The sequence below is a fragment of the Megascapheus bottae genome, chromosome 17 (assembly GCF_031878675.1).
Source record: "Megascapheus bottae isolate mThoBot1 chromosome 17, mThoBot2.hap1, whole genome shotgun sequence".
Taxonomy (NCBI): Eukaryota; Metazoa; Chordata; class Mammalia; order Rodentia; family Geomyidae; genus Megascapheus; species Megascapheus bottae.
In genome coordinates, this window is record NC_143525.1 from 25,450,952 (window position 1) to 25,473,015 (window position 22,064).

Consider the following 22,064-nt stretch of genomic DNA (forward strand, 5'->3'; position numbering starts at 1 on the left):
TTCTAGTCCAGCATATGTGTGAGACAGGCCCTCATCTGCTCCCAGTTCTCTGAGGGCAGTTTCAGTCAGAACAGCCTGATCAGTGCCCACCATGTACCATTTTTTTCATTTTTGCGAGCAAGGGTTTTTTTTGTTTGTTTGTTTGTTTTTGCCAGTCCTGGGCTTGTGCTCAGGGCCTGAGCACTGTCCTTGGACTTTCTCAAGGTTAGAGCTCTACCACTTGAGCCTCAACACCACTTCCGGCTTTTTTTCTATGTATGTGGTACCGAGGAATCAAACCCGGGTCTTCATGCATGCTAGGCAAGCACTTTAACCCCTAGGCCAAACTCCCGGCCCCGAGCAAGGGGTTTTTAATCCAGGGACTCCCATTTTGCTCAGTGTGCTTGATGGGCTGGGGCTCTACCACTTGATCTACATCTCCAACAGGGATTTTTTTGCTGGTTATTTTAGAGATCGAGTCTAGCTTTTCTGTCCAAGATAGGTTTGAACTGTGACCCTCGGGATCTCAGCCTACTGGGTAGCTTGAATTTCAGGTGTGAGCACTGATGTTCTGTCCACTGTCCACTTTGACCTTAGTATTACCTTCTCTCAGCTGCAGCTGAGTTGCATCAGGTCTAAGACACCCAGGCTTGGTGGGTCTTCCTTCTCTCCTCTCCTGTCTCAGAAACCACCTGTTGCTGCCTGCTGGCTGTGCTTAGGTGTGCGAGGACCCCACATTCTGGAAAAGTGCTAGTTTGACAAAGGCTGTGGGTGCTGGGAGGCGCGTGCCCAGGACGAGGAGGGAGCAGGACAAGGTTCTCTGTTCCAAAGGACTTCAAACTCACCCAGAAGCAAGTTAACACTCGTTTATCTGTCCAATGGCATGGTTAGTGTGGTAGACTAGGCAGGGACACTGACAAGCTTAGGCAGATGTGTCGAAAAGGCGATCGATCATGTCGCCCACCTGATCCACTTGGTATTTGACATACTTCTCAGGGTTCTTGGTGAAGGGCACGTTGTTGTACCTGACCAGGCAGACACACCAGGGTCAGGAAAAGGATGGCACCCTTCTCAGCTAAGCACTTCTGACACAGTCTCAGCGATGGTAGGCAGTGCCCCTGAACGATGCCCCAAGCCCACAGCACTGGACGTGCTTCCCAGCCCTAGCATCCCCTTCTTCCTTTCTTGTGGGAGGGAACTGGGTGGCAGAGGGCTGGGGAGAGGAAAGTGATCACCTTTGCAAAAAGGCTCCATAGGTCTCCTGGACAATGTTTTTCTGGATCTGGCGAATCTTATCCCTCTGCTCTGTGTCTGGAATAGCCCAGGCCTTCTGGATCTTGCACAGTTCTTCAAGGCCATCATTGAAGCCCTGGCCACCAAGCAGAAAGGAAGCAATAGAGTCAAGAGATAAGAGCTATGGGCCTTCGCTGCACCAGCGCCAGAAGCGAACAGAGGGGAGAGGCTCCAGACTCACCTTAAAACGCTCCTTGATCATCTGCCGCTCCTTGTCCCGCAGCTGGAGATGGGGGTATCCGGGGAAAAGGCAAGGAAAGCTTGGCTCAGAAACTACCCTGCCCAGCCCTTGTCCCCTGCACAGTGGGCTTGGTCCTCATTTCTACTGTCCTCACAGCAGCAAACGTTTTCTATCCTCTGATCCCAGAGGAATGGACGCTTATCCATTTTCCAAGATACAACACAAAACTAACACATCTGTTCAACATCCATTCTTCCAGCCAGGCCTGCAGCTCACCTTGACTCCAGACTGGAACACAGGTAGATTCTTCTCTGTGATGTAATCTGTCACCTTTAACCAGCTGCCAGACAGCAGAGAGAGACGCATGAGGCCAGGGAGGGCCACCTCAGACAGCTGCTTCTCTGAGGCTGACTCTTGTATGCATGCGCATGTGTGTATGTGTGTGTGTGTGTGTGTGTGTGTGTGTGTGTGTGTGTGTGTGTGTGAGAGAGAGAGAGAGACAGAGACAGAGACAGACAGACAGAGACAGAGAGAGAGAGACAGAGACAGTAGAAGCCAGGAAGCTGGTTCACATCTCTAATGACAGCTGTGAGAAAGACTAAGAGTAGAAGGCCATTTTGCGGGGGAAAAAAGTTCACTAGATTCCATTTCAACAGAAAGAAACTGAGCATGATGGTACATCCTCTCATTCCAGCTACGGCAGGAAGCACAAGATGGGATGGGTGGTCTAGGCCTACAGAGACCTTATCTCAAAATAATCAGTGGATTATTGCCCAGTGGATGAACACCTGCCTAGCAAATATGAGGCCCCGAGTTTAAACCCTAGCACAAGCAAAACAAAGAAACAAAAGAGAAGAAGTCAAGAGTGGTGGCTCATGCTTGCAACTTCAGTACTCAGGATGCAAAGGCAGGAAGATCATGAGTTGGAGGCTGGGCAACATGACAATACCCTTTCTCAAAGAAAGAAGTGGGAAATGAATCAATGAATAAAGAAAAGGGTTAGGGGTGGAGGAAGTTGTAGACCCCATACTTAGCATGCACAAAGTCCTGTAGACTAGACATCAGTTGCTGACCCTAACCCACTGAGTCACTGATAAGGAGCAGTGTGTGCAGTGGGCCCGGGTGCGGCGGGAGCTGGGATGGCCTTGGCCAGGCTGCAGAGTGGGTGGCTGCTCACCTGCGCTGGTACGTCTGGATCTGCTGCTCAATGTGCTCCCGGTAGGAACGCTCGGCCGTCTTCTGGGTCACAGCCACCAGCTGGATCAGCTCAGACCTAAGTGGAGATTGGGAAGGAAGGAGAGAAGCAGAGAATTGGCCCCGAGGCAGTTGGCCTCAGCAGCAACACCAGGAAGAGGACTCCTATCCCATTTTGAGTCTTCCCAAGCTGTCAGCCATCAGCACTCACCCCTCCTGGGATGGAGGATTGAGAAGAGGCTGTGGAGGGCAGAAGCTAGCATGATCGGGCCTCAGAGCCAGGCCTGCAGCCACTTACTTCTCTAGGGACTTGAGGATATAATTATAGTTGTTGTGTAGGAAGATGGCGCTCAGTGCTGGGTCCTCATACACCTTGGACTTGCTCAGCAAATTCAGCTGCAGGTTGCCCAGCACTTTACCTGCATAGGGAAAGATGGGCCACATCCACCAAGGCAGTCTGCCCCCAAGTGCCCCACCCTCAGGCCCACTAGCTAGTTCCTGCCCATAGCTTTTTACCCTGGAGCTTCGGTTGCTATTTTGAGGTTAGTAAGAGGGACCCAGGGCTGGGAATGTGGCCTAGTGGTAGAGGGCTTGCCTAGCATGCATGAAGAACCCAGGTTTGATTCCTCCATACCACATACATAGAAAAAAAGCTGGAAGTGATACTGTGGCTCAAGTGGTAGAGGTCTAGTTTGGAGAAAGCCCACGGACAGTGCTCAGGCCCTGAGTTCAAGCCCCAAGATTGGCAAGAAAAAAAAAGGGGTGGAGGGGGGAAGAGGAATCCAGGAATAGCTGGAGAACACAAAAAAGGCAAGGGAGGAAAAAGGTGGCGGGGGAGGGGGGAGGAGAGGTTCTCCTCCAAAAGATACTCACAGATATAGGTGCTCAGAAGTCGCTTGCTGAACTCAGAGCTGTAGCTGGTGGCTGAAGAACTGGTTTCTGAGAGGAAAAGTCCTATTACTGGGGTGGCTGTGGCTAAGACCTCTGACAGCCTTTCCCCACCCAAAGAGCAGCAGGGAAAGGGCTGGAAGAGGATGGAGGAGCTCAGGAGGTGCTGTGGGTCTCTGCCCTTAGTCTCATTCTGGATGCCATTGATCATGACAGGGTGGTAAAATTAAGGACCTACCTGTCAGGAAAGCTAGTCAGGCATGAGTAGGCTCCCAGTCTTTCTCCCCTTGACAAAAAACTATGCTAGGCCCCCTTTTTCCTATTTTCCAACAACAGTCTCAAAACAGGGCCCACAGCCTCTCCACCATCTCCCCACTTCCCATAACCCCATGTCCATGCCCCTCTGGGCAGATAAAGACCTGCTGTTGGCAGAGCTGAGGCCAAGCAGGAGGGGCAGGCTAGCCAGGAGAGGGTATCCAGGTGCTAGACATGGCAGCGCTGCCCAGATAGGCCCAGAGACAGAAGCTGGCCATGAAGGGAGCAGGGAGGGGTGAAAATGCCCCCAAGTTTCCATGTCCCCACTGACCCGCACCTGCTGCCTCCCAGCAGAGCCCGAGAGCTCATTCCCAGGGAACTTTACCCACGGGGCTTCAGAAGGGAAGAGGAGGCTGTGGAGCCATACTGCTTACCTCGGGGGTCTAAAGGAATATTGTATGTGTCCCCAAGAACTACGGAGTGAAAGGCAGTGCACACGGGGGCGGGGGGGGGGAGGAAGACAGAGAGGAGAAAGATGCAAAGTGCAAAAAACAGGTTAGAAATGTCTGTGGTCACCCAGACTCAAGCAGACCTCCCCCTTACAGCCAGGCAGCAGGACACACTAGGCTAGGCCCACTCCAGATGGACTGGACATACTGGAAAGGGCATATCTGGAGAAGAGGCCAGAGGCAGCTCCTTGGCTTCTTGTCCCCAAAATGGAGGCAGAAGGGAAAGCCTGGAAAAGACTCACAAGAGCATGCAAGACCTCCTTGCATGCTGAACCCCCAAACCCCACTCCCAGCGTGGTGGCCAGCAGGCTCTGAGAGGCTAGCCCACTGAGAGTCAGCTGTGAGGTCCATCAGAAGTACAGGCAGATGAGAGGCAGTGGAGAAGCATGGAAGGAGGAGCAGGGCAGGAAGGGCATCCTCAGGCCAGCAGTGCCTACTCCACAGCAAGGATGACCAAACAAGGGAGGGGCTGAAAACACCAGCAAATCCCACTCTCTAGCATGGTCCAGAGTTTCGGAGCCTCCACAGATTATGCCTTATCCCTACCCCATGGTCTGCAGGAGACCCCTCACCAAGCCTTGGTCATAGCCTTCTGGGGGGGAGGGGTGTCTAAGCTCCTATCCCCAGGCAAGAGAGAGGAGCAGGGCACAGGCAGGTGGGGTGCCAAGTACCTTGGGAAGCCAGCATGGCGCCTGCTGTTTCTTGAAAATCCAGAAGCTGCTGCAGGAAGAGGATAGCCTGGTAGGGGGAACACACGGGGAAGGAAGGTCAGGGGCATGGCCCAGGATGGGGGTCTGCCCTCCCAGCTCTTCTGATCAGCAGGACGGGACTCAGGCCAGGGGTCTGCCCAGTTGAGATTTCATGAGTCACCTTGTGGCCCTGTCTGCGGGAGACATTGTGCACTTTATCCATCTGCCTCTAGTAACCAGCCACGAATGCTGAAACTCCGGGAGTGAAGTCCCCTCCATAGTGCAGTGCCCAGATACTGGAGCACCCTTTCCTTGCCTCCCCTCAGTCCTCAGGCAGCACTTACATTGCTCGTGAGCTCATGCACAGTACCATCCTTGGGCATGTTGTATTCCTTGTCTGGATCATTCTGTAGAAAGAAGCAGCCTGGATTCCCTGAAAGGGCTCCCCTGGACAACCCCGACCCTCCTCACACTCATCAGCCTGGCTATGGCGCCATCTACTGGAAGATGCATATTAGGATGTCTTTCAGCCTCAAGCTGAGGGAGATGGCAGGAAGGGATCACTGTCTTGGGGCTCCAGAGCCAGGCCACCCACCAAACTGGAAGCAAGCAAAGGGAGGGCAGGCACCTTAATGTTGTCCGCAAAGTCCTCCAAGGCTTTGGCTCCAATGGTCTCCATGGAGGTGATGAGACCAGGCAGCTTATTCTTGGTGCTGGCGGCTGTGCCCTGTGGAAGCACACGGCTACATGAACAGGCCAGAGCCCAGCCATTGCCAGTGCCTGTACATGGAAGCTGTACATGGGGCCTGTCTTTTGTAGCTGCTTCCCTGTCCTCACGCTGTGGGGCATAACCCTCCATCTCTAGCGCAAGGGAGCTGCAACCTCTTCTCCCGTCACTTTGTGATTGTCCTGACTTGTCCAGGGCCCTGCAACTCTGTTTACTCAGAAGTGAGCACAGAACGGACTACCTCACAGAGGGGTGCAGGGAGGCCACGCAGGGCAGCGAAGGGCCTCCCGGTCCACCTACCTGGAGCACCTGGTCAAACTCAGGCTTGGTCTGCTTCAGGTGCCGCAGGATGGGGAAGACAGTGAGCACAGTGGAGAAGTCGTGGCGAATGATGGCCTTGCGGGCGGCAGACACGATGTTCTCGCCCTCAAGCATCAGACCATCCAGTGCATCCTGGGAGGTAGACAAGGATCCACCTTAGGGAGGAGCAGAACAGACAAGAGCCTGGCTCCCAGGGGCAGGAAAGACCCTGGAGGGGTATGAAGGGAAGCCTCTCATGAGGCCTGGTCCACACTGGACATTCTGCGATGACTGAAAGGTCAGAGCCCCTGTGCAAGGCAGGGCAAGGCAGGGCAGGGCGGGCAGGACCTGTATCAAGGAGTCAAAGGTTTTCTTCTGATGATGCTCGGGGATGATGTCAGTCAGAAGCCGGTACTCGCTCTGGGCCAGCTTGACAAAGGCACTGACGCAGTGAATGTAAGCATCCGTCTCTACATCCAGCATGTCATCTCTCCCTGGGGGGACAGCAGAGTCCCTGAGTTGCTGAGCTAAGAGGAGCCACTCAGCCTGCTGGGGGTATGTGGGTCTCCCCCAGCTCCTGGCTTGTAGCCCAGGCCATCGGCAGATGGGAAGAGGCAGGCTGTTCTGTCAGGAAGCCATGAGGACTCTGGCAGCTGGGGGAGGTGGGAGGGGGAATTAAGAGCTGAGTGCAGCCTTGGTCCTGGCATCAGGTTCAGCTCTGTGCAGAGAGTATCTAGTCCCCAGAGCACCAGACTCTAGACACGTGGGAGGACAGAAGGAGGAGGGAGGATCCCTGAACAAAAGGCACAGGGGGTATTGTGCTATCCATGAGGAGGACGGCTGACCTGGGACAAAATCTGAGAAGAGGCTGGGGGCAGTGGTTAACACCTGTAATCTCAGCATTTCAGAGGCTGAGGCAGGAAGACAGTGAAGCAAAGTCAGCTTGGATTACAAAGGGAGACACTGTCTCAAAAAAACAAAATGGACCAAACAAAGCAAAACTTGGAGAAGAGATACATGAGCTCCAGATAGGGAGGGATCCTTGCAGGTTTCAGGAAGAGAGCACATCCCACTACTACAGGCCAGCAAAGGCCAGCCTGGCCCAGTGTGGCGAAGGGATGGCCTCCGAGGAGCCACCTTCCCTCCTGCCTGCCTCCAAGCAGTGCACAGAAGCTCTTGCCTTTGCTAAGGCCTGACAGCCAGGCACATACTCAAGAGAGGCCAGAAGACCCAGTACCCAAGAGACTGGAGTAGGAGCCAGGCGATGGGCCCGGCTGGTCCTTAGAGCAGAGCAGGCCCAGCAGGGCGAGGCAGGAGCAGGCCTCCGGGACGGCTGCACGGGAGTATCAGCAGCTGCCCTGGGGCTGGGCGACGATACTCACCGGCCAGCGGCCCGTGCTTGTCGTTCAGGGCCTCGGACAGGTGCTTAACTCGGAAATCATGCTCGTGACCTAGCAAGACGTTGGCCGCAAACACAAGCAGCGTTTATCCAGGGGCTGGGCAGCTGCCCCATGGGGTGTGGGGGAAAAGCCCTGATCTCCAGAAGGGGGATGTGAGGTGGGGAAATAGGAAAGGTGAGGGGGCCTGGGGAGGACTCTGAGCCCCTCCGCTGCCTCAAACCACGGCGGGAACAGCCATTTCAAGCCTGACTTGCATGGAATTTTCCAGACATCCTTGCCTGATAGAGAGGCAGGTGGAGCAAGGTAGGTCTGATGTCAGGGACCCCAAGGGGCCCTCCTGTCTTCACTGTGTTTCGGGAGAGGCTCAGTGGAAAGAATGGGGGCAGCCTTTCCTTGCCTCCAGAGCGATTCTTCAGGGGAAGTATCAGGTTCACCAGGACAGCTGGCCTGGCTGCGGCTGACATCTCCAGATAGAAGGGAGGACATGGGCCCTAGATAGCCTGTTCCCTGGCTATCCCTTTCAAGAGGGGGGCGGCCAGGAGGCTGTGGCCAGCTTGGTCCTGCCCTGCTGGTCTGAGCGTGAAAGGGCTGTCCCGAGGCAAAGAACTTTGTCTGAGTTCACACAGGAGACAAGGACAGAGACGGGGGGTGGGATGGGGGAGGGAGCCTCAGGGAGGGCAGAGCTGCCATGGAGCCAGATAGGACCAGGCCGAGGGCCACAAACCCTGTCCCTGGACCTGTGGAAGCTGGAGTGGTACCAGGGGCAGGCCGTCCCACCCTGCTCCCTCTTAGGGTTTCTCCCAAGGCCCTACTGGGGGAGGCTCTGCCCTGCCCAGTAATTGGACACACAGTGGAGAAGGAGGGAATGGAGGGAACATGGGGTGATGATTACCTTCCAGAGGAATGAGGTTAGAGCCCCCCTTTTTCCCATCTAGACCATGCTGGGAATACTGTTTCAGAAGGTTCTGAGCCTTACGGATCGTCCCTGTCACCAGAGCCACACAGAGAGGAGATAAGAAGACCTAGGAAATGAGTGAGAGAAAACAGCAGCGGCCCTCCACCTGCCCAGCCAGACCCGCCCCAACAGCGAGCATGCCCCTGCCAGCTCTCTTAGTAGGCTTTGCCCCAGGGCCAGCACAGGCCCGCAGGATAGAGAAGGAAACACGTCAACCTCTAAGCAGCTCTGGGCTCTGCATAGTTCCAGAGCTAAGTTCATTTTAGGAGGTGCAGAGGATGATGGAGGATGCACAAGTGCCAGGAAAAGTAAAAAGTAGAAGGAAAAAAACACTACTAATGGCATTTTAGTCAGCATGGAGGAGCTGGTAGCAAAGCTCTTATTACTCCAAGGGCATGGCCCAGCTGGCAGAGCCGGGGGGCCCCTGGAAGCCAGCCCCTAATCCAGGCTGAGCTCCCGAAGCATGCTCAGTGTTGGGATATAGGCCAAACAGCGGTCCATGTCAAGCAACCCCTGGGAGTGGGTGACATGGAGGCTCAGAGCCCCAGAGGCAGGGGCTCCCACACCAGGGGAGTCACCCGAGCCACCACAGCAGTTGGGTACAAATTGAAAAGCCAGAAGAGGGCCAACCTATGCCACCACCCAGGAGGGAACAGCAGGAGGAGAGGGACACGTGCTCTTGGCATGGGGGTGGGGAGAAAAAGAACAGTTAGTATCACAAGTGAAAACAATCCACGACACTGCCGCCCCCACAGCATTCAGGGAGGAGACACCTCAGAGCAGAAAATGTGGGAGCATAAAATAGCACTGAGGTGGACAGTACCGCTGCCTGCTTAGCAAATGTCCTGGGGAGGGGGGCACTCATGAACCTCACTCTTGTCCATCTTTCCTAGAGACTCCCCGTGCCGCCCCCCACACACCATATCTGAATCCAGCATGTCCTGGCAGCTCCCAATAAGGCCAGAAGAGCCAGGACAAAGTCTAATGGACTCCTCTCCGTGCACCACCCCCCACAATCAGCTACTGATACTCAGTGTGGTAGCCGGTTCAAGTCTGTCTTCCCTGCCTGTCTTCCTCCAATGGGGGCCTTGCTAATGAGTGAATCGATTCCTGCTCTACTCCTGACCAGGAGCAGATGGGCCACAGGCGCAGCAGACACCTAAGCAGTACAGTGGCTTGCAGGAGACTGGGGACACAAATGTGGCAACTGCCATGGCCCTCAGGTGCCCCAACCACCAGCGTGGGTACTGAGGCCACCAGCGAGCCTTCTTCTCTGCACCTTTCCTTGAGGGAGCACAGATGTCCCAGGAGCCTGACTCTGTCCTTACGTTAGTGCTCAACCTACCAGCCCCTACCCACTCTTAAAATCCCGTAGGACGTGGCTCATGCCTATAATCCTAGCTACTAAGGAGGCTGAGATCTGAGGATTTCAGTTCAAAGCCAGCCTGGGGACTTAAAACCGTGAGACCTTTTTATCCCCAATTAACCACTAGAAAACTGAAAGTGGTGGCTCAAGGAGTAGGGCAGTTGCCTTGAACTGAAGAGCTCAGGGACAACACCCAGGCCCAGAGTTCAAGCCCCACAACCAACCAAACAACAACAACAACAAAAATAAATATATAAAAATAAAAATAAAATCACAGGGCCCTCACAGCCAGAGTTTTCTTGTCGTGACTCCATATCAAAGGTAGGTTGGAGGCAGATGGGGGCCATGGCAAACCATGAGGTCTGTCCTCCTCCCAAAAGGCCAGGGGTGGGGGGTATGGGAGCCTTTCATGACCAGGCGGCATTCCTTGGGTGCTGAAAAAGGGCCCTGGGGTCTCTTGAGGGCTGGTCAGAGTACAAGGCAGAAGAGGAAATAAGCAGAGGTCTGGGCAGATGAAGACCCAGACATAGGTCAGCCATCCACGGAGGCTGGCACAGCCAGGACATGCACCTGAAGGTTAGAAGACAGTACACTTTCTGTTGGGGTTCCCAGGATGGCTCCCTCGAGTGGGCCTGACTTCCTATCCTCAGGTCATCACTTTAACCTGAATCCACTAGCTCCTGCCAACTCTCAAATCACCAGAAAATCTCCCCTATTCACCTGGGTCCCTGAGGGTAAACTCGAGCAGCCATTGGCTCCAAACCGGGTCACACACAAACAGACACCTCACTGTCTGAGATGTACAGGCAGGCGCTGTCATGAAGGCATATCTTCTGGGCCACACTGAGGGAAAGGCCTGCAATAGCAGGACTCTGGGACAGAGCGGGTATAGCACCTGACCTTGCTGGCCTTCTTTCTCAATGCTACATTTCCAATTTCCACCCTGACCCCCAGCCCTCCTGGAGCTGAAGTCAGGCTCCCCAGGTCCTAATTGACAGATTCAGTTTACCTGGTGCACAGGTAGCTGAGGACATGATGAAGGGAGAAGGACCAGAAAGCAGGCTACTTCTGGACACCAAAACCCCACAGTCCAGGCCTCTCTCCACTACGGCCTTAACAAGTACCTTGGCACCGGAGCCCAAAGGCCAGTTCAAAGGCACGAGCACGCACCAGGGTTTCTGTGCGTCTAGATCACTGTGACGCCTGGTATTAGGCACTATTTCCCCACATCCTGGAAGCCAGGATGGAGAGAGGCTGGAAAGCCTGGCCCTTGCCATCGCCATCCTGGCTATACAAGCGTGCCTAGCCTCCAGACAGGACCAAGCTGAGGAAGGGAACCCAGCAAGTGACCAGTCCAGTGGCCTCTATGACCTTGTCTCAGGAGAGAGAGCTGACCATACACACTCCAAAGATACTGTACAACCCCCCAAACTCTGCTAGAAATAAAAGCTCACAGACAGGGCCAGGCTGGATGACAGATACTTGCTTTTGGCTCATAAACTCTGGCCCAGGTTACTGCGGGATAAGCTAGAGAGTCTGCTGCTCCTGATCCCAGGGTGACATTAGCATCCAGGACCCTGGCAGCACTCACTGCTACTTAGATGGCAGGGCAAGGGCTCACCTGGCCGCTTGACTGGCTTCTTGGTGGGTGTGTCCTTCCTCTTATTGGGGATAGCGGGGGAGTAGGGAACCCCAGAGGAAGAACTGCTTTTCCGAAAATGTTCCTTCAGGCCCTTGATGGAGCGGTCCAGCTGGCTGGAGCGGATCTGGTAGTAGACGTTCATGAAATCTGAGGAGAGTCAACAACAGCAATGTGGCAGCTGGATTTGTGGCCTGTGCCTGTGCTTCCTTCCCACAGAACAGGAGAGAAGCCTGCTAGGGCAAAGGTCAACCTCATCCTATCAGCCACCCATGAGGCCTTGTCTCAAATCAAGCAGTCTTCTTTCTTTATTTAATTTGCTAGTTCTGGGACTTAAACTCCGGGCCTAAGCACTGTTCTTGGACATGTTTTGTTCAAGGCTAGTGCTCTGCCACTTGAGCCACAGCACTACTTCTGGTTTTTTCTTTTTCTTTTTTTTGTCAGTTGTGGGGTTTAAACTCTGGGCCTGGGTGCTATCCCTGAGCTCTTCAGCTCAAGGCTACTGCCCTATCCCTTGAGCCACAGCACCACTTCCTGTTTTCTAGTAGTTAATTGAAGATAAGAGTCTCAGGGACTTTAGTGCCCAGGCTGGCTTTGAACCTGAATCCTCAGATCTCAGCCTCCTGAGTAGCTAGGATTACAGGCCTGAGTCACCGTGCTCAGCTACTTCTGTTTTTTTCTGTGTATATGGTACCAAGGAATTGAACCCAGGACTTCATGCATGCAAGGCAAGCACTCTACCACTAGGCCACATTCAGGGCTTCTAATTACAAGATTTTTGTTGTCGCTTTGTGATGCTGGGGATCAAAATGAGGGCCTCATGCATGCTAGTCAAGTGCTCTATTCCTGAGATCCACACCAAATTCTTCTTATTTGCTTATAAGCTTTGAATGTTTGCTTGTTTGTTTTCTTTTTTCTTTTTTTTTTTGCCAGTCCTGGGCTCAAGCTCAGCGCCTGAGCACTGTCCTTGGACTTTCTCAAGGCTAGAGCTCTACCACTTGAGCCTCAGCACCACTTCCAGCTTTTTTTTCTATGTATGTGGTACCAAGGAATCGAACCCGGGTCTTCGTGCATGCTAGGCAAGCACTCTACCACTAGGCCAAACTCCCGGCCTGTTTGTTTTCTTTTTAAGGTATGATTATACTATATAGCACAGCAAGGCCCCGAGTTCATGGGCTCAAGCAATCTTCCTGCCTTAGCCTCCTATTAAATAGCTCAGATTATAGGCACACTCCACCTTGCTTGACTCTAGTAAATTAAAAACTTAAGGGCCCGTAAACTTGAGATCCTCTGCCTTCTGATTACTTGGATTACAGGCATGCACCACCCTACTGGATTATCAGTTGTAGAAAGTTAACATTCAGATTTAACTGGTGCAAAAGATATATACAATTTTTAGAGGAAAAAAAGACAATGAATGTCGATGAATACAAAGATCCTGTGTAAGCATTCAAATTAAAGAGCATGTCCTAGCAAATGACAAAACTAAGTAAATGGAATGAAGGATAAATAGCCATTGACCTGCTAATGAGTCTGTCCATTGGCTTCTACCTGAGATGGACCTGGAAATGCTGAGTTTGCCCAAATGTCAGACACTTAACTTGATTGTCTCATCCTTGAGAAGCAAATTCCTACAAATATTAATACCAGGAAACTGGAAAACTCTAGAGTACATGCAAACAAGGAAACAAACATGGGAAATCATGGCATATTTTAGCATTTACCAACAAATATTGAACCATGAACCTTAATAGTATAAACTACAATATCCACTGGAGCTTTTCTTTTCTGAAATTCTTGCTCAATTCAAGATTATGTTTTAGTCAGGTGCTCACAACTGAAAATCAAAGCTATTCAGGAGGCTGAAATCTGGAAACTCCATGGGATTCTTATCTCTAACTAACCATCAAAAAAAGTCAGAAGTGGGCCAGGATCATGACCTAGTGGTAGGGTGCTTACCTAGCATCATGAAGCCCTGGGTTCAATTCCTCAGTACCACGTACAGAGAAAAATCTGGAATCAGTACTGTGGCTCAAGTGGTAGAGCACTAGTCTTGAGTAAAAATGTTCAGGAGCCGGACACTGGTGTCTCACACCTGTAATCATAGCTATTCGGGAGACTGAGATCTGAGGATGGAAGTTCAAAGCCAGCCTGAAAGTCTGTGAAACTCTTATCTCCAATTATCCACCAGAAAACTGGAAGTGTTGCTGTGGTACTATGGTAGAGTGCTAGCCTTGAGCTGAAGAGCTCAGGGACAGCATGCAGGCCCTGAGTTCAAGCCCCAGGACTCACACACACACACAAAAGGCCTGGGAAAGCCATGGGTACACAGCCTCTCACCATGGTTGCGGCCGTAGTCCACCAGCCAGCGGGAGATGCGGACCACGTCCCGGAGTGCACTGTCGGGCAGGTGCTCCAGCACCACCTCCTCCTGCACCTCCAGCTCGTCATCGCCACCAATCAGATCCAGGATGAGCACGGGTGAGACCACCTTACTGTGCCGGGTCATGAGGCTGCGGAACTCAGACTCCAGAGACTCCTTCCCCCTCTCGAACAGCAGCTTCTGCAGGGACAACAGAGCAGTAGATTGTTGTCCGTTCTGCTGCTGCTGCTGCATGCATTCTGTTCTGCCGCCCTCCTTCACCCTCCTAGCTCAGGCCTCTGTACTGACTACACTGCCTTCCTCCCTTTCTACAGCCCAGAGAAGAAACTCCGGGCAATCTGACTTGCTTTCTTTATATTCTTGCAAACCTGATGCCCATAGGTAAAACCCAGGGTTGTACCCATCCACGTTAGTCCAGCGTTTTTGCTGATTAACTAGAGATGGAATCTCACAGACTTTTCAGCCTGAAGGGACTTCTATTTGTGATCCTCTAGATCTTAGCCTCTTGAGTAGCTCGTATTATAGGCATGAGCCATCAGAGACTAGTTATGATGTATTTTTTGGCACAATAAAGAAGTGCAAGAAACTTACAAAAATCAAATGTCAGGCCAGGCGCTGGTGGCTCATTCCTGTAATCCTAGCTTCTAAGGAGGCTGAGATCTAAGACTCACAGTTCAAAGCCAGCCTGGATAGGAAAGTCCAGGAGACTCTTATTGCCTATAAACTATACTGAAAAAGCCAGAAATGACATTATGGCTCCAGTGGTAAAGTGCTAGCCTTGAACAAAAAAAGCTTAAGCACATAATCTAGGCCTTAGGACAGACAAAATAAATTAAATATCAAACTTATATCTGAACTATAATTCATGGTTTAGCTAAATTGTCAAGTATAATGAAAATATATAACTTATCATTCCTGAGGCAAAAAACCTAACATCTATAGCTTATATACTGTATTCTACATTCTATCTCTTCTTCTAATCACTTCCTTTTTTTTTTTTTTGCCAGTCCTGGGCTTGAGGTCAGGGCCTGAGCACTATCCTTGGACTTTCTCAAGGCTAGAGCTCTACCACTTGAGCCTCAGCACCACTTCTGGGTTTTTTCTATGTATGTGGGACCAAGGAATTGAACCCAGGTCTTTGGGTGCATGCTAGGCAAGCACTCCACCACTAGGCCAAACTCCCGGCCCCTAGTCACTTCCTTTTTAAAACTGTCATTAAAAGTGATGTACAGAGAGATTATTGTTACATTAGTAAGGTAAAGAGTTCATTTCTTGGGCTGGGAACATGGCCTAGTGGTAGAATGCTTGCCTCGCATGCACAAAGCCCTGGGTTCAATTCCTCGGTACCACATAATTTTTTTAAGCTGGAAGTGGTGCTGTGGCTCAAGCAGTAGAACATTAGCTTTGAGAAAGCCCAAGGATAGTGCTCAGGCCCTCAGTTCAGGGTCTGAGGACTGGCAAAAAAAAAAAAGAGTTTATTTCTTTTTGGACAATGTCATCCCTTCCCTCAATCTCTCCCGGTTTTTCCCTCCCATCTCTACCCACAAGTTGGATAATTCATTTTCAACATAGTATCTACTGATTACTACTGCTTCACTTGTTCACTCTTTGTCCCTCCATTTATGTGATAACCCCCACACACATCCCAGCCCTGCCAAAGATACAACAAACAAGACAAAAAGAAAAGAATAAAAATAGCAACAACAACAACAAAACCCTCTTGTTCTCACTTCCTGGAGTTCATTTCAATAAATATTATTTTATATGGTCAGATGTCTGTTCTTTGAAATGGCCAGGTGTCCCTCAGGAGATAGGGAGGGACCGATGTCCCCAAACATCTCACATTATTTGCTGATCCCTTACTTACCACTTTGTTGAGCTCTGGGCTGTCTGGGCTGTTGTCCTGGAAATACTCCACAGCCTTCTGGATCTTGGCCATGCTTTCCAAGTATTCTTCCAGCCTACCTGTGGGGCTGGGAAGGAAAAGAGCTGGATCAGCGTGGGAGCATGAAGAGAAGGGATGAGAACATGCTATGTGGAGGAGGAAGAATTCACACAGAGTAGGGGAACTCCAAGCTCAGATCTGTTCTAGGCCTGCCCCACCCTTACTGAGGGCTAGTGCCACTGGTCCAGGAGGCACTAACCCCTCCCTGATGATCTTCTCCGTGTCGCTAGCCACATGGTAGTAGCTGATGACATGATCCAGGCAGGACAATGTCTTTTCCACATTCTCCTGTAGCCGCTGCAGATTCTCTGTCTGCTTGTGCACAGGGATGATGGCGTTTTCCAACTTCATAAGGCGACTCTCAAAAGACGACAGGATAGATACCTGTAAGAGGAAAGCTCATGCTCGCTGGCTGCAGGGCTATCTCAGCATGGATCTACTCATTCCTGGGCATTTGGCACTTCCTGTCTTTCCTCTGGTTATCCATATAATAAGCTCTCCAGAGGAAGGGACATGTTTTCACTGTTTACTGCATTCCTAACACCTATTATGTGCCCAGTACATGCTACATGATCCAAAAAAACTCCAGCTGACATTTGATTTGAACAGAAGTCAAACAACAAACCGATTCTCCCTAAGACAGTCACTCCCAAGACAGCTTCACCTAACTTATGTGTATGCCAGTACTCAGGGACTCAAGTTTTCTCTTAGCTTTTTTCACCCAAGGCTAGAGCTCTACCACTTGAGCCACAGCTCCACTTTTAGCTTTTTGCTCATTAACTAGAGATAAGAGTCTTCCAGATTTGTCTGCCCTGTCTGGCTTGGAATCATGATCCTCAGGCCTTAGTTTCCTGAGTAGGTTAAGATTACAGGTGTGAGACACTGGTACCCAGCCTCTTTCCTTTTTTTTTTTTTTTGCCAGTCCCGGGCTTGAGCTCAGGACCTGAGCACTGTCCTTGGACTTTCTCAAGACTAGAGCTCTACCACTTGAGCCTCAGCACCACTTCTGGCTTTTTTCCATGTATGTGGTACGGGGGAATTGGATCCAGGTCTTTGTGCATGCTAGGCAAGCATTCTACCACTAGGCCAAACTCCCACCTCTTTACCTTTTAAAGACAAATCTCAATTTATGTTCTCTTCGAAGCTTTCAAAGACTAAAGAGGAAGTAACTTCACAAACAGTAGACTGAAATACATCGCTAGTATCTTCAAAACCTTCTCTGAGTGACACTCAAGAAATAAAGGACTACAGTGAGAAGTAATGCACTTACTGTCTGGCAAATATAACTGTAACCCCTTTACATATCACAGTAAAAAAAATCAAAACAAAAAAGGAGAAAAAAGAAATAAGGACTACAACTTGATTACTGTGTGCATTGACTCAAACTGTACTTTTTAGGAATAAAGAAGCATTTGCTGAACATCTATCATATATCAGACTGCACAGGGTGAAATATGCTTATAAGTCCTTCAGGGACTTACCATATGTTGTCATGGTCTCTGTTTCAGCAAACAAGTTAATGAAAACTGAAGCTGATCTACCAGGAACCACAACAAATAGGATGCTGGTGAAGGGTGAACCCCTTCATCACTTGAATTGATGTCACATGATCAATGTCTACCTCACTCTTAAGTGTTTGTAGGAGAGAGGGGAGCATGCTAAGAGACTGTGACAGAAAGCGGCAAGCCCAGGGTTTGGGGGCCGCGGTGTCCTCCGAGAGGGGAGCACCGGGAAGGGAGTCGGTGAGGGAGACGCGATGCCACGGGCAGGTGACACCATCCAGGCCTGCCGTCGCCACCCGCACCCCAACCCCCCGGGGCTCCGGCCCTCCCGGCTGGGGGCGCCACTCACCATGTTCTTGGTGAGCTGGTCGCTCTTCTCCAGGCTGTCTCGGATGAAGGACAGCGTCTCCTCCTCCTAGGAGGATGAGAACGCAAGGGCATCACCCCAAGTGGGAAGCCAAGGGGAGCCCGCCCGCTGCTTCCCAGCCCCAGCGCCGGCCCGTCCGGCCGCTCTCCCCAGCTCACTGCCAGGGCCTCTCCTTCGCCTCCTCAGCCTCAACCTCACCTGCTTCAGCTTGTCCTCGATCTCCCGCCGGCGGGCGGAAGCCTCCTGCGGGGGGATCATGGCCCCGAAGCCTGCGGCTCCGCTTCTCAGCGTTTCCGAGGTCCCCGCACGGCTTCCGTCGCCGCCACGCCCACTTCTGGGCGTTATCCCGCCCCTGGCCCCGCCCCGGAGCGGCTCGGGAGCCATCTTGGGCGTGGCAGGCCAACGTGCGCCTGCGCAGAACGCACGCGCGCCTGCGCAGAACGCACGCGTGGGTCTGGCAATGGAACCATTTTGAATGTGGCTGGAAAGGGAGGCGTCCCCAGAGCTTGGACAAATCCTCCCTCCAAGGTCGGATCGCTGCATTAGCAGAGAAGGTTCTGGAAGGGCCTTTTGCCTGTTGAGGCTGTTGGTTCGTTGGAGGTCAGAGTCTCACCGACTTTCATGGCCCGGGCTGGCTTTGAGCCGTGATCCTCGGATCTCAGCCTCCTGAGTGGCTAGGATGACAGGCCTGAGCCACCGGCGCCCGGCTTACTGTGGCATTTTAAGGGATTGTCCGCCTTCTCTGTCACATTGTGCAGGTCTTTTTGCTTCTACAGGACTGGTGTGGCCCCTTGGCCACTTCTTGGTAGCTGCCAACCAGGCCAGTTCGCCTAACCATCTCCAGGGCAGTGGATCGAGGTCCTTGCAGGGCTGGATATTCTGGACCAGTGTCTGAAAAACAACCCTCCTTTCCATTCCAAGTTCCCTGGCTCTCCTGCCTTTGGCTCCTGTCTGTGGGGAAGAAAATGGCCATTGGGCTTTGTTCAGCTCCTCCTGTGGGCTCAGTGTCCAGGCACAGAAAGATAGGCACGGAGGCAGGGATTACTGGTGGGTGAGAAGTTTGGGAGGGGGGGGCTACAAATTTTCTTCCAGGTCCTAGATAACTGAAGAAGAGGAGTAAATGGGTCACAGACCTTGGAAAAAGATTCATCAGGTCTCACGGGGACCAGAGGACACTCTCAGCATTTTAGAACTTGTGCATCACTGGGAAACTGGTTTCTTTCCAGAACAGAGACCAATGATGCTTCAGGAAGGGGCCTCCAATAGGAGAAGGCTTCTGGAGGTCTTAGGAAGGGAGTCCTTATGTTTATCAATAAACAGATTAATTTTGTACACTATCACTGCATGTTTTGTAAAGAAACTAGTGTGTATTTTTGCATTTTTTTCAAATTTCTGTGTTTTCAGTGTCTAAGTGTGATTTTTCCATTGACAGCCTGCTGTTTGCGCATCTCTGTTACAAACACCATCCTTGTGTTATGTCCTATAATCCCCATAGTAAACCTACAAGTGGAGTTAGGAATAGCTGTTGTCTCTGGTATGCAGATGAGGAAGCTCAGGGAGGTGAGCTATACTTAGTCAACACAGCTGGCAGGCAGAGGCGGCCTCCCCTGCCTCACCTGGGTGGGTAGGTCAGGATATTTGCTTGCTATCGTGCAGACCTGCCCATCGGACTTTGAGAAAGCTCATGTGAGCCCGGCTCAGTGGCTTATGCCTGTGATCCTAGCTACTCAGGAGGCTGAGATCCAAGGATTATAATTCCAAGCCAGCCTAGGCAGGAAAGTGAGACTTATTGAGACTTATTTCCAATTAACCACCAAAAAACTGATAATGGGGCTAAAGTAGTAGAGAGCAGAAAAAAGCCAAGTAAGAGCACTAGGTCCTGAGTTCAGGTCCTAGTGCACGCACAAAGAACTAAGGCTGGAAGCTGTGCACCAGTGGCTCATAATCCTAGTTACTCAAGAGGCTGAGATTTGAGGACTATGCTACAAATCCAGCCTGAGCAGGAAAGTTGGTGATGTTCTTTATCTCCAATTAACCACCAGAAAATCAGAAGTGGCCCTGTGGCTCAAAGTAGTAGAGTGCTAACCTTGAGCAAAAGGAGCTCAGGGACAGCACCCAGGCCCCTGGTTCGAGCTCTAAGACTGACAAAAATAAGGAAGGCTGGAGGCATAGCTCATGTGGTACAGTACCTAGTTAGCAAATTGAAAGCCCTGTGTTCAATCTTGAGTTTAATCTTCAGTACTGCAATAAAACAAATAACAAAGCTTTACTATTGAGTTATATATTTAATGTTTGGCTAGAGACATTTTTTCTTTTCTTTTCTTTTCTTTTTTGCCAGTCCTGGGGCTTGAATTCAGGGCCTATGCACTGTCCCTGAGCTTCTTTTTGCTCAAGGCTAGCACTCTACAACTTGAGCTACAGCTCCACTTCCAACGTTTTGTTTTTGTGGTACTGAGGAATCGAACCTAGGGCTTCATGCACACGAGGCAAGCACACTACCACTAAGCCACATTCCCAACTGTGAAATATTATTTTTTGGCTTTTTATCTCCCCTCCCTACAACTAAACTTCTTAGGTTTTATTCTTTTACTTATTTGTTTTTCAACAGCACTTTTTTTTTTTTTTTGCCAATCCTGGGCCTTGAACTCAGGACCTGAGCACTGTCCTTGGGCTTTCTCAAGGCTAGAGCTCTACCACTTGATCCACAGCATCACTTCTGGCTTTTTCTATGTATGTGCTACTGAGGAATTGAACCCAGGTACATGCTAGGTAGGCACCCTACCAATAGACCAAACTCCTGGCCTCATATATAACTCTTTCTTAGCCCTCCTTCTATCTCCTTTTAAATTGTCACTTAAGCAACTGTTAACATTCAGGCCTTCCAAGTGGCTGGGGCATAGCTTGGGGAAATCATGCCCTTTTAAGGGGTGAAGATAACATGGGAACCTAGAGAGGCCCCTCCTGTGGAGCTTGCATGTGGCAGCATAGTCAGGTAACAGATTCCTGGTCCTGAGAGGCAGTAACTGAGAGCAGGAGTGGCTGGGCCAGCAGGAATGCCAGTGTGAGGCCAACCTCTTCGCAGCTGACTGACATAGCTGGAGGAAAGCAGGATCAGCCAATGGATGGAATAACCATGACAGCCAGAGAACCTCAACAGGCCGTATCAAAGGCTGCTTCTTCTTTCCCAGCTTCTGGCCTTGGCCTGACATGGGATATTTAAGATGTCCAGCAAATTTAAGTGAACAAATAAGCAAATAAGTCTATGAAGGTGAAATCCAAGAGGGTGGAGGAGGGCCAATAGAAAGGCACCACTGTCCCAGAGGGGGAAAGCCTCTTGGACCCCAGACACAGTCAGGGGCCCAAAAGAAAAATCATAGGCCTTTCTGCCTCTCTTGTGAAAAGAGACACCCACCCCTTGACCTCCCATCCCCAATTCTTCTTGCCTTAACTCAGGGCAGGTCCAGGAGAGGGCTGCAGAGTGGGTGGGATTCTGGGTGGGGTGAGAGGGAGATTCATGCATTATGTGCTCCCATCACAAGCTGGTTGCTTGTGGTGGTTGATCACTGTCAGAGTTGATGCTTGTATCATAAATGGCTCAGAGAGGAGGAGAAAGAGGCCAGGTTCCCTGATCTTTAAGGAGAACCCCATGGGGAGGAGGAGTAGCAAAGTGGCTCTAGATGCTGTCAAGGACTTGGGACTGTTTTGTGGATGGCAGGTTTCTGGATAAAACCACTGCTTGGAACTCAAAACCCTGGGAAGCAGAGGCTTCCTCATGACATTTCAGGCCAACTCACACAAAGTCAGGATGGCCCTCTTAGCAGAAAGACCCCTATGGAACCATCGGAAACATTCTGTGATGATAGCTACAGGCCTACCTGGCAAGCAGCCAGGGCAGGGGCATCCAGTTAGTCCAGCTAGGGCCTTCTGGTAGTGTCCACACCAGACAGGGCAGTCAAGTGAGCCAGTGGGTCAAGGAGGTACCCAGCTGTTAACCATACTCTTGGCTGTCCCCATGCCAGGGCCTCTGCTGCCCCCTGCCCATCTAAATGTTTGCCTCCCTGTGCTTGAAGTCTCTGGCTCTAGGACATCCACGTTGACATTGACCGGTGGCCACCAGCTTCTCCACCATCCGTACTTGGAGGGGGACTAGTACTTAGGAAAATCTTTATGTTTTAAAAATTATTATTATCTTTAAGTAGTTGTATGAAGGGATTTCAGTTCAGCCAATCAGTTTATAAGTACAATGCATCTTGATCGATGGCACCCCTCCCGTCTTTCTCCCCCACCTTTCCCACTCTTCCCCTCAAGTTGTCTGGTCTGGTCAGCGAGAGGTCCAGTTCCACGCTCTGCTCACATCCCTGGACGCTGCTGTCAGCAACCATCTCCCTCCCTGCCGCAACATATACCAACACACAACTCACAGCACCACCAATACACGCAGGTGCGTGCATACACAATGCACGGTACAACACAGCTTGCATGCACACAGCAC

General features: G+C 51.3%; 1 protein-coding gene across 8 annotated transcripts; it reads right to left on the minus strand.

Annotated features, from left to right (window-relative positions):
- Positions 1–831: 831 nt before the first annotated feature.
- Positions 832–17,885, minus strand: Exoc7 (exocyst complex component 7). Of its 8 annotated transcripts, XM_090350342.1 has the most exons (21): positions 17,771–17,885; positions 17,555–17,620; positions 15,903–16,087; positions 15,626–15,731; positions 13,716–13,938; positions 11,358–11,525; positions 8,308–8,400; positions 7,398–7,466; positions 6,364–6,509; positions 6,016–6,168; positions 5,617–5,715; positions 5,333–5,395; positions 4,971–5,037; positions 4,225–4,263; positions 3,521–3,586; positions 2,946–3,066; positions 2,631–2,726; positions 1,730–1,793; positions 1,454–1,495; positions 1,215–1,348; positions 832–1,004 (listed from the first exon to the last, which is right to left on the minus strand). In XM_090350342.1, exons 1-21 carry the CDS (start codon positions 17,828–17,830, stop codon positions 902–904), a joined length of 2,163 nt encoding a protein of 720 aa, XP_090206468.1. In that variant the 5' UTR covers positions 17,831–17,885; the 3' UTR covers positions 832–901. The 8 variants fall into 8 exon arrangements, with proteins under 8 accessions (XP_090206468.1, XP_090206471.1, XP_090206470.1 ...); XM_090350345.1 differs by lacking the exon at positions 8,308–8,400; XM_090350344.1 differs by lacking the exon at positions 7,398–7,466.
- Positions 17,886–22,064: the final 4,179 nt, after the last annotated feature.